This window comes from Penicillium riverlandense, assembly GCF_028828495.1.
Source record: "Penicillium riverlandense strain IBT 135883 chromosome Unknown utg000001l_segment0_segment0, whole genome shotgun sequence".
Taxonomy (NCBI): Eukaryota; Fungi; Ascomycota; class Eurotiomycetes; order Eurotiales; family Aspergillaceae; genus Penicillium; species Penicillium riverlandense.
This window is the reverse complement of record NW_026643194.1, coordinates 975,217-990,144: the sequence shown is the minus strand read 5'-3', so window position 1 is coordinate 990,144 and position 14,928 is coordinate 975,217. Positions and strand designations below refer to the sequence as shown.

The window sequence follows — 14,928 nt, the reverse complement described above, 5'->3', positions numbered from 1 at the left end:
AATATCAATACCCCAATGGATAATTACATATCCTGTGGTATGGGATGGTATGGGGTGATAAGCAAGTAGTACGAATGGATGCCAGAGTAAACAGTCCGAAGGTCGGCCCCAAATCAAGCCAAGCCACTCAGGCCGTCAGTCCGGTCGGATCGGGCGGGTGCCGAGAATTTGCGCTCTCCGTCTTTCTTTCTTTCGACTCTCTCTCTCCTCTATTCCCTCCCACTCCCAATCCACCTTCCCTCACTCTTTCAGGGCTATCGTCACTATGCTCGCTGCTCGCTCCTTTACTGCTGCCCGATGCCTGCGGTCGCCCCGTGTGGTCTCCAGCTTCGCCCCCGTGTCGCAGGTACGTAGCCCTCCATCACCATACCCGCCCTCCCCCAATTGCGATGCAGGACGACTCAATTGACTTACTTCCGATAGCTACGCACCTACGCTAGTGCTTCGCAAGACCCCGTGGCCAAGTTCAAGGGCCAGAAGGGCGCTGATGTACGTGACACTGCCGTGACCTCAGTTTTTGCTGCTGCCGGACGCATTACCCGCGATCCGCACATGGAGTGGCAGAATCGCGCGGACAAGGCTGATTATTGTGAATAGGGCAAGTACACCGTCACTCTGATTGAGGGTGATGGCATTGGACCGGAGATCTCGCAGTCTGTCAAGGACATCTTCGAGGCTGCTAAGGTACCGACCCCTCGGGATGCCGACTCCGCTCATCCGTGATGCTAAAACTGTCTTCCTCTAGGCCCCGGTCAAGTGGGAGTCCGTCGATGTCACCCCCATCCTCAAGGATGGCAAGACCGCCATCCCCGATGAGGCTATCAAGAGCGTGCAGAAGAACTACGTCGCCCTCAAGGGTCCTCTGGCGGTATGTGATTTCTACTTGTTGGCTTGTGAAAATACTAAACTCTACCTCTTTACAGACACCCGTGGGCAAGGGCCACGTCTCCCTGAACCTGACTCTCCGCCGGACCTTCAACCTGTTCGCCAACCTGCGTCCCTGCCGCTCGATCGCCGGCTACAAGACCCCCTACGACAACGTCGACACCGTCCTGATCCGTGAGAACACCGAGGGTGAATACTCTGGCATTGAGCACGTGGTGGTGGATGGCGTGGTGCAGAGCATCAAGCTCATCACCAAGGAGGCCTCGGAGCGTGTGCTGCGCTTCGCCTTCCAGTACGCGCAGTCGATCAATAAGAAGAAGGTCCGCGTCGTGCACAAGGCCACCATCATGAAGATGTCCGACGGTCTCTTCCTTAACACCGCCCGCGAGATCGCCAAGGACTTCCCCGACATTGAGTTCGACGCCGAGCTGCTGGATAACTCCTGCCTGCGCATCGTCACCGACCCCACCCCCTACAACGACAAGGTCCTGGTCATGCCTAACCTGTACGGTGACATTCTGTCCGACATGTGCGCCGGTCTGATCGGTGGTCTGGGTCTGACTCCCTCCGGTAACATTGGTGACGAGTGCTCCATCTTCGAGGCCGTCCACGGCTCTGCCCCCGATATCGCCGGCAAGGGTCTCGCCAACCCCACTGCTCTGCTGCTGAGCAGTATCATGATGCTGCAGCACATGGGTCTGCACGACCACGCCGCTCGCATCCAGAAGGCCACTTTCGACACCCTGTCCGAGGGCAAGGTGAGTTATTATCTCCCTGCGTTTTCCGTCCGAACCCCTACTAATTCCGTGATCTAGGCTCTCACCGGTGACCTGGGCGGCAAGGCCAAGACCCACGAGTATGCCGCGGCCATCATGAAGCGCCTGTAAACCGGTGCTGCTCTCCTTGTACTATGACCTTTTTGATCTGTTTCCTTTGTTACCCCCAAATGACCTTTAGACCTCCTACAGCGATCGACTACCCTTATTTATGTAGTTACTAGGATGCCACTTTCTCCATACAAATCAAGTTCTTTTCTTGGATCTCCTTGACATTCTCAATAGTCCCCTAAGATTCTCTTCCTTGGCCCCGTCCCCATTGCACATCTGGACATTTTAAGTTAAGCTGACGTTTGCCCTATCAGTAGCGCGTCACTGAATTCGTATTAGACCTGACGCTCCAGAAGCGCCCGCAAATCTTCGCGGGTCCTCAGGGTGGGTAGACAGAAAGACCCTGTCCTTATGTGTACCTCATCGGGACATTGTCCCCGAACTTCCTGAAACATCGCCAGCTTATCTTCTGAGTCTCGATAATCATACAGATGGATAAAAACAAAACACCAACCCCAAACGACCATAGGTATCAAGTTCAATGCTGGAAAAAAGAAAAATCTCACCGACGTCGACCCGTCCGACGCGTCCCCGTACTCGTAGCCGGCTTCTTGTCCTTCGGCTTCGACCGAGACGCCTGCGCGCGAGTGCTGCGCGACCCCTTCTCATCCTCCGCCTCTTCATCACCCTCGCTCTCGCCGGAGCCCTCTTCACCCTCCTCCTCGCCCTCGTCATTGGCGCCGGTATCCTCACCCGACTCCCCATCATCATCAGATGCCTTACCCGGACTGCTGATTTCTGCCTGCAATTTTGATGAGCGCGTTCCGCGCGTAGATGGGCGAGATGGGCGATTGGACTTGCGGCCTCGCGACGGCGCGGGAGAAGAGCGCGGTTCTATGACGGCCGGTGCGGTTAGCTTCGGACCGATGAAGAACAGAAATAACCAAAAAATTACCATCAGTATCTGCCACCGTGCTTCCTCGTCGAGACTCGGCCGGGTGACTGACTGGGGACGTGGAGCTTTCCATCGCCAGCCGTCTGTCGAACATCATCTCGCCGTATTCCTCATCCGGTAGCTCGAAGGGACAATACATGTCACTGGACAGCTCGCCGTCCTCGCTTGTGTCCATGATCAATGAATCCTCCTACACCCATAGCAAGTACCCATTAGCAAACATGGAAGAGGTCGCAGGCCCATCGCGTCGCAGCTTACCCGCTCATCCAATTCCTCCAGATTGTAGAGAGTTCCTAGCTTCTTCCAAATACCCGCAATGCGCATATGCTCCGCCGAAGCTGGCGCGTATCCTTGGCTCTTCAGGTAGTCGGAGATGGCGAGCATGCGGAAGTGCTTATGGATACCTAGCGGAATAGCACATCAGCGCGAGGATCATTCTGTGGGCCACGAATCGCACTCACCGACTGGCTTCCATTTGATGATCGCCTTCAACAGCGCGGTCTCCTGTTCGTCGGTCCATGGGTCTGTGATGAGGTCGTACTCGTCTGGGTCTGGTTTGACGGCGCTCGAGGTCGAGCCGGGGGTGTTGACGCTCGACGCGGCGGTATCCTGGGGGGTGGTGGAGTGTGTGCGCTTGGCTTTCTTCCTGGGTGGCATGGTGGATCAATTGTGAGAGAAGCAGGTCGTGGAAAGGAAGGAAAGGAATTGAGTTGGACTTGGACAAGCAGTTCAGAGAGCTTATCACTCGGGCGGTCTGTGCACCAATCGTTTATCGCCCGCGGGACAAACAGTTGTGTTGCTCTTCTTATTCTCCTTGGTGTTGACGCGTTCGACTCAGTCGATGGAGTCGGACACTGATCCCTTTGCCAGCGATGGCTTCTGGCGACTGTCCAAGTTCAGTGTCGAGGCCTTGCAGCTGCCGTGGAATGAGACTCTGCCTGGTGCGTTCCGATGGGTCGCCTCCAATGACCCGGGGAAACTGACTTTCGTTCCATCTAGACATCCCAATATTGGGGTTGAACAGTTTACTTGTTGAGCCTAGTGTTAAACAGCAACACGACTCGATCTGGAAACTCGATTACTTCAGCGATGTTCCCGGGCCACCGGAGTCGTCTCCCGACTCCATCATCGAGCCCTCGATAGACGGCCATTCCGAGGCACAGTCTGATCTCCTCCAAGACGTTTCCGCTGATGACGAAGAGAATATATGGGCACTGGAACAATTGAAGGAACTCCCCGGCTACACCTCACCGCTGAAATCATGGGAGAAGTACCAGGACCGGTCATTTCGTGAACCGGTCTCTCCGTACTTTAGCGAATCGGGGGCAAAAGGGGTTTGACGCCGCGTTAGCCCGTCGGAGTGCTCAAAAGAAACCAGGCCGTCTGGTCCGAAACGACGTGTTCATTCGATCATTGCTTCGACTCGGACTTGGCTGGAGCTCGCCGTTTTTCCGCTACAACGAACGGACCAACCAGTTTGAGAGACACCTGACTCACGCGCGCGTCTCAGGTATTAGCCCGGAGGTCTTGGAGATCATCATCGGAGATGTGCTACGGTGCGGCACCAACATGCAGCGACTGCGAGCATTTGCACAGGCCACTCAGGTCAAGGGCAAGGAAATGCCTGCTTTGTTCACGCTGAGCAGCGCCACGGCAGTAGTCGTATACAACCTCGAACAGCAGCTTCTCGATTATTCTAGAAACATTGTTTCACTTTTGCAGACCAAGGCGCTGTTTCAGCGGTGCGGGGACTTGGTTGGCGCCTTGACGGACATTGTGGACGCGGCTGAGAAATGCGTTTCGGAGGCTCAGATCATCTCGACTGTCATGGAACGAGCGGCTTTCTGTGCCCAGAGGTTTGGGTGGCTAGAAAATCTCGTCCAAGAAATCGTTCTCCGCGTAACGGCGCCTTGGTTCAAATTCGTCGAGGGCTGGATTGGTCTTCGGCCGGAGGAACCAGCGTTGGATGAAGATGTGGCGAGTGGGAGAACGTTTGTCCAACTCGAATGCTTTGAGGAGCCTGGCAAGTTCAAGACGGGGCCTGTCCGGATTGATTTCAACTACCGCGCAGACCACATGCCACACACCATACCTATTGATCAAGCGCATTCAATTTTCGAGAGTGGAAGAAGTCTTCGGCTGCTCAAACGATCCCATCCCCAACATCCCATCGGTCGACTTGATGTGCTTAATCGTGCGGGTCGTTTGAATTTGCAATGTGCGACAGCGTGGGACGATATTGAGCGAATTCAACGGACCGCACAAGAATACGAATGCCAACTTCGTGCTGAGATCCTGAGGTACCATCGTGGCGAGCCTTGTACACAAGAGACCGAATCTGAGCCCGTCTTGTCCGAGGCTGATACCGGCAACGAACAAGAGGAGCTAACGGAAACATTTGAGCTTTTCGATATTGACGACGAGAAGCGTGTGTCGGAAGTCGTTGCGGATCAAGAAGCTCTCTCCAAAGACAAATTCTCCGAACTGCTGCACCAAGCCAGAGGCTTTACTCCAGCTTACGATGACAGCCGTTTTGGGCCGGACTTGACTTCAGGTCTCTATCTGTCTCTTGCGCCGATCGTATCGTCCCAGGCGCTTCTGATCGACTTTTCATGTCTCCATCATCTTTTTAAAGAGCACAATATCCGACACCATCTCAATTTACAATGGCGTTTTCAGCTTCTGGGAGATGGATCATTTGTGTCGCGTCTGTCAAACTCCCTCTTCGACCCTGAAATGGAGAGCGGAGAACGCAAAGCCGGCGTCATGCGCAGCGGCGTACATACAGGGTTGCGCTTGGGCAGCCGTGACACATGGCCACCCGCCAGCTCAGAGCTTCGCTTGGTCTTGATCGGACTCCTCGGGGACTGTTACTTTGGTGAAACCGACCCAGATGCACAAGATAAGGACAACGAACTGCCGGGCGGAATGAGCTTCTCAATTCGTGAATTGCATCCCGATGAAATCGAGCGCTGCAAAGACCCTAATGCTATTGAGGCGCTGGATTTCCTTCGCCTTCAGTATAAGCCACCTGAAGTCCTCGAAACTATCATCACTACCCGGTCTCTCAATAAATATGACCGTGTTTTCAAGCATTTGCTTCGCCTCCTTCGCATGGTATCAGTCGTCAAGGGCCTGATTCGCGACTCGACCGTCCGTGGTTCTCTCTCTGGAGACACACGAAATATTTCCCAGAAGTTCCGCATCGACGCTCAACACTTTGTCCTTGCTGTCAGCGACTACTGTTTCCACATCGGCGTCGGCTCGACCTGGCACCGCTTACAAGAAACCCTCGACAGGATCGAACGCTGTCTTGACCGCGGTGATATCGACGGCACGATCGAAGCCGCGCACTCGGTGCCCCGACTCCGTGATTACCACGAGGACATACTCGACCAAATGCTGTTCGCCTTCTTCCTCAGTAAGCGACACGCGCAGGCAGCGAAATTGCTCGACTCCATTTTCAGCACCATTCTCGCCTTTAGCCCTATTTCTAGAGCGGATGGGCTGAGTGGACTTCGTCATGAAAGTGAAGGTACCGTTCTCCATCTGTATGCTACTTTCCGGAAACAGACCTCTGCTTTCTTGGGTTATGTACGCGGGCTGGACTCTGGAAAGGCGTCTTCGAAACCTTTTCATAAATCTGGGGGGTTTTTTGCTTCAAGATCTGAATCCACGAGTGTTTTTGAACATTTGCGTGTGAGGCTGGACTGGAAGGAATACTATTGAAAGGTTGGTGTCACATACAGTTCATGTTAGATAGACTTGGCAGATTTCCTGTTCGAGTACATGCAATAATGATCTTTGATGATTGATGATACCTATTCATGCTATGTTAATCTTGTATCCGGCTCTATAAAACATTACGCTCCTGAAGACTAACTAACTCAAACAGCCTTTGTATCACGCCGGGAACCCAAATTCTTCTTGCGAAACGCCAAATTGAACCCAAAAATACAACCTAGAAGAAGTGAAGGTCGGACTCTTTCCAGCCCTGGCCGACAAGAATATTCCGCGCAGACTTTTCCATCGGACCAGGACCACAGAGAAGAACCATACTGTCTTTCTCAGGAGTAGCATACTCCATGAGCAACTCTTCAGAAATGCGGCCCCTTCGACCAGTCCAAGATTCGGAGCCCTGTGTCAAGGTATGCACAAGTATACATTTCCGTGGATCAGCCGCCACAAAAGCATCTAGCTCTGAGCGACAAAGAATGTCTTCTTCCAGTCTGTTCCCATCAAGAATAACACACTCCGTCGGATCACCAGGGTCCTCCATGATAGCTCGCAATACCTGGAAAACAGGCGTGATCCCCGTCCCACCGCAGATTATCTTGAACGAGCGCACTCTGCACTCTTTCCCACTGATGAGAACTCGGCCATTGCCTAGGTACTCGAATCTTCCAATTGGTCCCTTGAAGTCAACCGTTGTCCCCAACGAAAGCCTATCCAGAGCCAGAGTCATCTTCCCACCTGGCGCTGTAGAAGTTTCGAAGTAGATCTTGACGAGAAGCTCCATTTTCCCTGTCATTCTGGTCCCGGAAATGGGAGTGTAGGATCTGATGATGGCTTCGTTGTTGGCTGCGGAATCAGGGACTTTGATCATCAGGTGCTGTCCTATCGGGAGACCTAGGGTTTGCTTTTCGTGCTCGAGCTCGAAGACGAACACTCGCGTGTCCCAGGACACATCTCTTTTCTCTGTCAGTATGGCTTTTGTCCATGTGTGTGATTGTAGGAATTTTGGACGTGGTTCATTTGAATCTCGGCTGGTGCTGTTCTTGAGTGCTTCGAGGGATGCTTTGTCTAGGGTGCCGATGTGGTAGTCTGGCATCATGGCCTTGGCTGTTTCACTGTCTGTGCATCGAGTTAGAGAATTCTCTTGCGCTTTTATCCTGAATCTTCTTACGAATAGCGAGGAAGTCTTCAGAAACGTCCAATCCCGCAGATGAAGTGATGCTGCTCGCACCGCCGGGATGCCCTTCAAGGAACCCCGTACCATCGTATACCTCTCCATTAACCACAAACCAGGACTTCTCGTTGCTGACATTTGCTTTTAGCTCTTCCAGATCAATCTCCCTGCTCACATTATTCTTCTTCATGTTGATTTCCTTGATCGGCTCCGGCTCAACAGGAGCTTCGCCTTCGATTCGCTCCCCCCAGTTTCCGTTCATCAAATCCCCGCCGGTCTTCTTCGCTCTCTCCATCCAACCACCGGCCTTAGCAGGATGAGTTGGATGTTCAAATTTAAGACAATTCCCTTCTTTCGTGATCGTAACTCGGAACCACGGGTTGTTCATCATCCCCAGCACAGACCAATACATATCTCGTGGCTGTGCCGTCAGTGCTTCGTCCATCGCTCTGACTATAATCGCGTTGCTGGCTGATAGATCTGGAATGGGGATATCGAGGGACCAGAAGCACCAGCAGAAACAGTTCTCACGCCACCATGTGTCCACTTTTCCGCCGAAGAGCTCGCCTTCGAAGGCGCGATATTTGTCTTCTGCGTATTCGATCTCGGAGAGACGCCAGGCTTGCAGCAAAACAGGTCAGCTTGGTTGCAAAAATTGAACCAGGGAATTCACTTTTTCCTTTGTCCAGAGATATCTCAACCCTCGTTATTCTCCGTCCGCCTCCCGCATATGCATACCCCTTCGCGGTGTACATAGACTCAGCGGTGTCAAGATCCAGTGTCTCTTCATGCTGCGGATATGCCGCAACGGAATTAACGTTCAGATCGTAAATGGCATACCGCTCATCATGCCACCAATGGTGCTCCTGTGAAGACATCTCCGGAGAAACCATCGTTCTGGAGTTCATATCAGCATTCCTTTTCTGAATAAAATCCTTTTGTTTTTTAAAACCCACGGTAAAACCCTGTTATCATTGATGTGGTACCAATTATCACTCGGTTCCTCCGTTAGAATCAATCTGTTCAACCACTTAACGCTTCGCCCACCGATCTGTCCCGGCACAACGGCCCTCAAGGGACGCCCGTGGTCTGGTCTGAGGGATTCTCCATTCATCTTATGGGCGAGCATGATTCCCCTGTTTGGATCCATGGCCCAATTCAGCTTTATAGATGTACCGTAATATCCATTTGGCTGGGAAAAACCGGATTAGGATCTTGTGCTTTCCATGTAATATTAAATATTATCTTACTTACCAATTGATCTGCCCCCTCCATACACACATACCTAGCCCTGCGCAGCGGCTTCGCTGCTCGCAGGATATCGGCCATCATGGGCCCTGTGAAAAGGGCTGTCGACAGACCTGCTGGACCCCACGAGAAGCCCTTCGATTTACGCACCGTGTTCTGCTCCTTGCGTCTGTTTCCGGCACAAACTAGCGTTATTGGCGCGGTTATTTGGTCGAAATTCTGTAGAATTTGGCGGAAATTGAGAACAATGGGAGTTTCAACTAGTCTAACATAGAAAGTCAGTTACTTTTGTAGAACAATGGATGTGGTTATGGTGCAGACCCTTCAATACTAAGTTCCCAAGATGGTATATCCTTTTCGTGGACTTGTGGTACAGGACCATGGTTTCGAACGTAAAATAGCTCCGGGGATGTAAGAAAGCCTTTTTTTTTTCTTTCTTAATTTTGTGAAATATACATATCGTAGCTTATCTTACCTTCTTTAAATAATGCTGTGAGGGGGGGCTCAACATTAAAAGGGTGTACACCAGTCAATCGAATGAGCCGTGGATCTCGCGGGACATGGTTGTCCGGTGTGCCTTGGTCAACGTCCAGGATCTGAGTTGGGCTGTATGATGGAGGCGGAAGGGGAATGTCAATCTCAGGCGGTGTTGGGATGCCATCTAATTTGATCTGATTTGACTTGAAAGGGGATATTTGGAGATCCGCAGTTGTAGTCTGTGTCGTTGTGCTCGGCATTGTGCTGGCGCGAGCGAGCTGTTGACAATGTCTCTCGCGGGATGACTATTTGGATCGTTTAAGGACAGGATAATTCGTATGTGACAAAAGAACATTAAATCAATTGCCCTGATATAAATAATCTAGTTTAGTAATATGTCAAACCCTGCTCTTCATCTCGGGATGTCTCTATATGTGGATCTCCGCGGGTCTCAAAACGCCTCGCGATTCGGATCATCGTTGCCGTTTGCCATCAGGTTCACCCCGGACAATTACGGAGAAGCCCTGGATTACAAAAGGATACGATAATGTAAGTGAGTCCACCAAGTTCTTCATCATTATCGCCTTATCTATCTATGCAAAGATAAGCTAGCCCTAACACCAACCAATCATCATCTACTAGCATCTCCGCGGAGAAACAACTATTGGAGCAGTTGGATGCTATCAACATGTTCTTCATGTATTGGAGAACCCGTGTGTCTGCCAAGTAGATCGACTCCCTCCGTTTTGTCCCACAATATGTTGAAATCAAAGCATGGTGTCACAGTAATATTAGGCTCCGATAGTCTCAGCGCTTTAAATTACAGCCGATGCCATAATCTGTAGCTTTTCCGTGCAAAACATCTCACATTTCATCATGCCAATTCTAGATGGACTAAGATATGGTGACCCGATTGATGGAAGCGTTGGCGCAAACATCCCGGAGAGCTCACGACAAAGGATTGTGGTTGTGGGCTTGGGCATGGTGGCCATCTCCTTCATGTAAGTGGTGTAGCTATCAATAGGGTTGAAGTCTGCTAAGCAGTTCCAGTGAGAAAGTCATCAAACATGACACACGCCGGCAATATGACATTGTCGTCGTTGGCGAAGAACCTCATGTGGCATATAACCGCGTTGGGCTGTCGTCTTTCTTCGAGCATCGCAAAATCGAGGATCTATACCTCAATCCGAAGAAATGGGTATATCAATAGATCACTTTCCAAAGTTATTTTGCTAATATTCCCAATCCAAGTACGAATCATTCAAAGAACGCACCTTCGACCACCACCTCAACACCAGAGTGACCGAGATAAACGCTGCCGACCAGACAATCCGTACTTCTACAGGCGACACAATCGGGTATGACATCCTGGTTCTCGCAACTGGTTCTGATGCTGTCCTGCCAACAAATACTCCCGGTCACGACGCAAGGGGCATATTCGTGTACCGAACGATCTCTGATCTCGAGCGTCTCATCGGTTTTGCGGCCCAACACAAAGGCGAAACCGCAGTAACAGTCGGCGGGGGACTCTTAGGGTTGGAGGCCGCCAAGGCCATGACAGATCTGCAGGATTTTGGAAATGTCAAGTTGATCGACCGCAATAAATGGGTATTGGCACGACAGCTTGACGGCGATGCGGGCACGTTGGTGACGCGCAAAATCCGAGAGCTAGGCTTGGATGTTCTGCATCAGAAGCGCATTGCTGTGGTCAACACGAATGCGGAGAATAATGTTACCGGAATCACCTTTGAGGATGGAGAGCAGATCAGTTGCTGCTGTATTTGCTTCGCGGTATTGTCTCTCTTTTCTGTGGGATGAGCGTTTGACTTATTGTGTCCAGATTGGAGTGAAGCCAAGAGATGAATTGGGCCGTTCGGCTGGGATCCAGAGCGCTGAAAGAGGAGGCTTTGTTATTGATGAAAGGTATATCTCAATCCTAATCAAGAGCACGACCATTTTCTGACATGACCAGTTTACGGACCTCAATTCCGAATATCTACGCTATCGGTGAATGTGCCAGCTGGGAGAATCAAACCTTCGGGATTATTGCGCCAGGAATTGAAATGGCGGACGTGTTAGCCTTTAATTTGACAAGCCTCGACAAAGAACCAAAAAGATTTACCCGCCCAGACCTCAGCACAAAACTGAAGCTGCTTGGGGTTGACGTCGCCAGTTTTGGGGACTTTTTCGCTGACAGGGATGGGCCCAAATTTCTCCCCGGTCAACGGCCAACAAATGGTTCCGCAAGGAAAATGGATCATACAGAGTCTCCGGTCAAGGCTCTTACATATAAAGATCCTTTTGGTGGTGTGTACAAGAAGTACTTGTTTACCATGGACGGAAAGTACCTGCTTGGAGGTATGATGATTGGAGACACAAGAGACTATCTAAAGTTGAACCAAATGGTGAAGAGCCAGAAAGAGCTGGAAGTGCCTCCGAGTCAGTTCATTCTCGGTTCCCAGAAAGATGGCGAAGAAAATGCAGACGATCTGTGAGTTTCTGCACCAAGCACCCTCTAGCAGACATTCCTGACCACTTCCTACAGTGATGACAGTACACAGATTTGCTCCTGTCACAATGTTACCAAGGGAGACGTAGTGGAAAATGTCAAGAACGGCACCTGCAAATCAATTGGGGAGCTCAAGTCTTGCACCAAGGCTGGGACTGGTTGCGGAGGCTGTATGCCTCTGGTCCAGTCAATTTTCAACAAAACCATGCTCGAAATGGGACAGGAGGTATCCAATCACCGTCAGTAAGCCCCTACACTTTTGGTCTCAATCCTTTTATTAACTGCCTGCAGTCTGCTCCCACATTCCCTATTCACGAGCCGATCTTTACAATGTCATCGCCATCAAACAGTTAAAGACCTTCGTCGATGTAATGAAGGCAGTCAGCAAGAATCCAGACTCCTTGGGCTGCGAGCTCTGCAAGCCAGCAATTGCATCCATTCTGTCGAGTCTATTCAACCCACATATCATGGACAAGGGGTTCCACGACCTGCAAGATACGAATGACAAATTCTTGGCCAATATCCAAAGGAATGGCACATTTTCAGTTGTACCCCGGGTCCCCGGTGGAGAAATCAGTGCAGACAAACTGATCGCCATCGGCCAAGTGGCCAAAAAGTATGGTCTATATTGCAAGATTACCGGTGCCCAGCGAATTGATATGTTTGGAGCAAAGAAGCAGGATCTTCTCAATATCTGGACCGAGCTCGTTGATGCGGGGATGGAGAGTGGGCATGCTTATGCCAAAGCACTGCGGGCTATCAAGGTATATCCATCATGCACTTCAAAGTTTGATTCTGTTGCTAATTGATCAGAGCTGTGTTGGCACCACATGGTGTCGGTTTGGAGTTGGTGATAGTGTTGGGATGGCCATCCGACTCGAGGAGCGATATAAAAGTATCCGGGCACCGCACAAATTTAAAGGCGCGGTATCAGGCTGCGTACGTGAATGTGCTGAGGCTCAAAATAAGGAGTCAGTGAAATACGTGCCCTACAATTGAAGGAAATCTGCTAATGACTCTCAGCTTCGGTCTTATCGCCACCGAGAAAGGGTTCAACATCTTCGTTGGTGGCAACGGAGGAGCCAAACCGAGGCATTCTGAGCTACTAATCAAAGATGTACCCCCGGAGATGGTCATGCCAATTATTGACCGTTATCTGATTTTTTATATTCGGACAGCCGATAAGCTGCAGCGTACAGCCAGATGGATCGAAAACCTCCCAGGTGGGATCAACTACTTGAGAGAGGTGATCATCGACGACAAGCTTGGCATCTGTGCGGACATGGAAAATCAAATGGAAGAACTTGTGAATAGCTACTTTTGCGAGTGGACCGAGACCGTACGGAATCCCAAGCGGCGGAAATTTTTCCAACAATTCGCCAATACCGAGGAGGCCGTTGAAACGGTAGAACTTGTGAAGGAGCGTTCCCAACAACGCCCTACATATTGGGCCACAGACAGTGCACAAGAGGACTTTAAAGGCCACCAGTGGTCAACTCTTTCGTGGCAGCCTGTGGTCAAAGCAGATCACTTCTCTGACGAGTACCCGCAAATCTCATCTGCCAACATCAAGCGCAGCGACACTCAGCTAGCTGTGTTTAAGATCAAGGGCAAGTACTACGCAACTCAGCAGATGTGCCCGCATAAACGAGCATTTGTCCTTTCGGATGGATTGATTGGCGATGACGATGCTGGTAAATATTGGGTCTCGTGCCCTTACCACAAACGCAACTTTGAGCTCAACGGCGAGCAGGCCGGTCGGTGCTCAAATGACGAAGATTTGAACATTGCTACGTTCCCTGTGGAGGAGCGCGATGATGGATGGGTTTATGTGAAGCTTCCACCGATTGAGGAGCTAGATTCGGTTCTCGGAACTGAAAAGTGGAAGGTGAGGAAAGGGGAGGCCCCCAATCCTTTTGAGAAGGCGGACAAAAAACTCAAGGGGCTACGAGGCAAGAAAGTTGGGGAGAGTAATGGGTTAATACCGTCAGGAAAGGCAGTGAACGGGATTGACTGGTAATTCATGTGCTTTCAGCTTGGTTGGAAATGTATCTACATAAGTATATATTTGTGTTGCTTGTACGGCGACGCTTCTATGGTGCTTCCACATTCGCCGAGAGTGAATGAACGTCCAGTATAGTAGTATCAATCGCCTATTTCGTGGAACTCACGAGGCATCCCTGAGAGCACTGCCATGCGTTCGTCATTGGTGACCGCGAGGTAGAAGATTTCCCCGTTAAGCCTCTGCTCTGCGTTGTCAACCTCCTCTACCAATACTTGTGTTTAGCCTGGGTCTCGCTGCAGAGGCGCCTGAATTCGAGGAACGGAGGACCTCCTCGTTGTGATATGCATCTATCCCGCTACTATCCCCACTTCCGTCCGGTGGGATATAGGTATTCAATTAATCATAGATGACCTCGCTCTGCTTCCTCTTGTATCTGAAAAGCAGTATTTCGCAGGGAATAGGGCTTCTGTATTCACGTGATACTCGATATGTGATTGGTCCAATCGAGGCTTATCTTTGCCCTCCCACTCTTCAGCCCATTTGCAATCGGTGTGTCATGAGTCCAAGGATATTGAGAGTTCCCCAGATCTGCAAATCCATCTCATTCTATCTAGGCACTTCCGCGGAGACTGGATCTTTTTCTGGAACTAGGTTGGCCCACAATCCAATCCCTAGATCACCCGGTACCCAATAAGAGGCTTGGGAGTTATCAACGGCTTGCAGACGATCGATGTCGTTCCTACTGTGTGCTGACAACTAGCAGATTCCCTGTGGCAAGCTGGTTAGATCCGCGGAGTTACATCAAGGGAACCTATCATTCAGTCACTAGGATACTGATTCGGTTCATCGGCCATGCAGTCATGAAAGTTTCCAGGAATGGGTCAGGGCTCACTATGCCTCACTGGAATCTATGTAGAAGGTACTGTCGAATCAGCTTTGTTGGATATCGATTGCCATGATGGTGCCCAGGTCCTTGGCTGATGAACCCCTGTTGACAATACGCACCATTAACGTTTGATCGACTGACATGCGGGAGATAGATGGTCGGGTCATTTTTAGTCTAATATATGCCCCCTTTCCACGGAATCTCTTCGAAATAATATCCTTATGGTT

General features: G+C 50.8%; 5 protein-coding genes across 5 annotated transcripts; 3 read left to right on the top strand and 2 right to left on the bottom strand.

Moving 5' to 3' along the window:
- Positions 1-265: 265 nt before the first annotated feature.
- On the top strand, positions 266-1,772 carry N7474_000409 (isocitrate dehydrogenase (NAD(+)) IDH2; the record flags this gene model as incomplete). Its single annotated transcript, XM_057191824.1, has 6 exons — positions 266-346; positions 424-489; positions 598-684; positions 746-868; positions 924-1,643; positions 1,701-1,772. 6 exons carry the CDS (start codon positions 266-268, stop codon positions 1,770-1,772), a joined length of 1,149 nt encoding a protein of 382 aa, XP_057056777.1.
- A 502-nt stretch (positions 1,773-2,274) lies between these two features.
- N7474_000408 (EAF7 family protein) lies at positions 2,275-3,324 on the bottom strand (the record flags this gene model as incomplete). Its single annotated transcript, XM_057191823.1, has 4 exons — positions 2,275-2,606; positions 2,668-2,857; positions 2,926-3,071; positions 3,129-3,324. 4 exons carry the CDS (start codon positions 3,322-3,324, stop codon positions 2,275-2,277), a joined length of 864 nt encoding a protein of 287 aa, XP_057056776.1.
- Positions 3,325-3,508: 184 nt separating this feature from the next.
- N7474_000407 (tubulin gamma complex associated family protein) lies at positions 3,509-6,396 on the top strand (the record flags this gene model as incomplete). Its single annotated transcript, XM_057191822.1, has 3 exons — positions 3,509-3,608; positions 3,667-3,957; positions 4,019-6,396. The coding sequence occupies 3 exons, from the start codon at positions 3,509-3,511 to the stop codon at positions 6,394-6,396; spliced, it is 2,769 nt and encodes a 922-aa protein (XP_057056775.1).
- Positions 6,397-6,628: 232 nt separating this feature from the next.
- niaD (nitrate reductase NiaD) lies at positions 6,629-9,561 on the bottom strand (the record flags this gene model as incomplete). The annotated part of the gene is made up of 6 exons (XM_057191821.1): positions 6,629-7,521; positions 7,574-8,197; positions 8,250-8,473; positions 8,533-8,768; positions 8,831-9,084; positions 9,300-9,561. The coding sequence occupies 6 exons, from the start codon at positions 9,559-9,561 to the stop codon at positions 6,629-6,631; spliced, it is 2,493 nt and encodes an 830-aa protein (XP_057056774.1).
- Positions 9,562-10,177: 616 nt separating this feature from the next.
- On the top strand, positions 10,178-13,830 carry niiA (nitrite reductase niiA; the record flags this gene model as incomplete). The annotated part of the gene is made up of 9 exons (XM_057191820.1): positions 10,178-10,302; positions 10,352-10,499; positions 10,553-11,092; positions 11,142-11,224; positions 11,274-11,792; positions 11,847-12,049; positions 12,102-12,574; positions 12,624-12,781; positions 12,834-13,830. The coding sequence occupies 9 exons, from the start codon at positions 10,178-10,180 to the stop codon at positions 13,828-13,830; spliced, it is 3,246 nt and encodes a 1,081-aa protein (XP_057056773.1).
- Between the last annotated feature and the right edge of the window lie 1,098 nt (positions 13,831-14,928).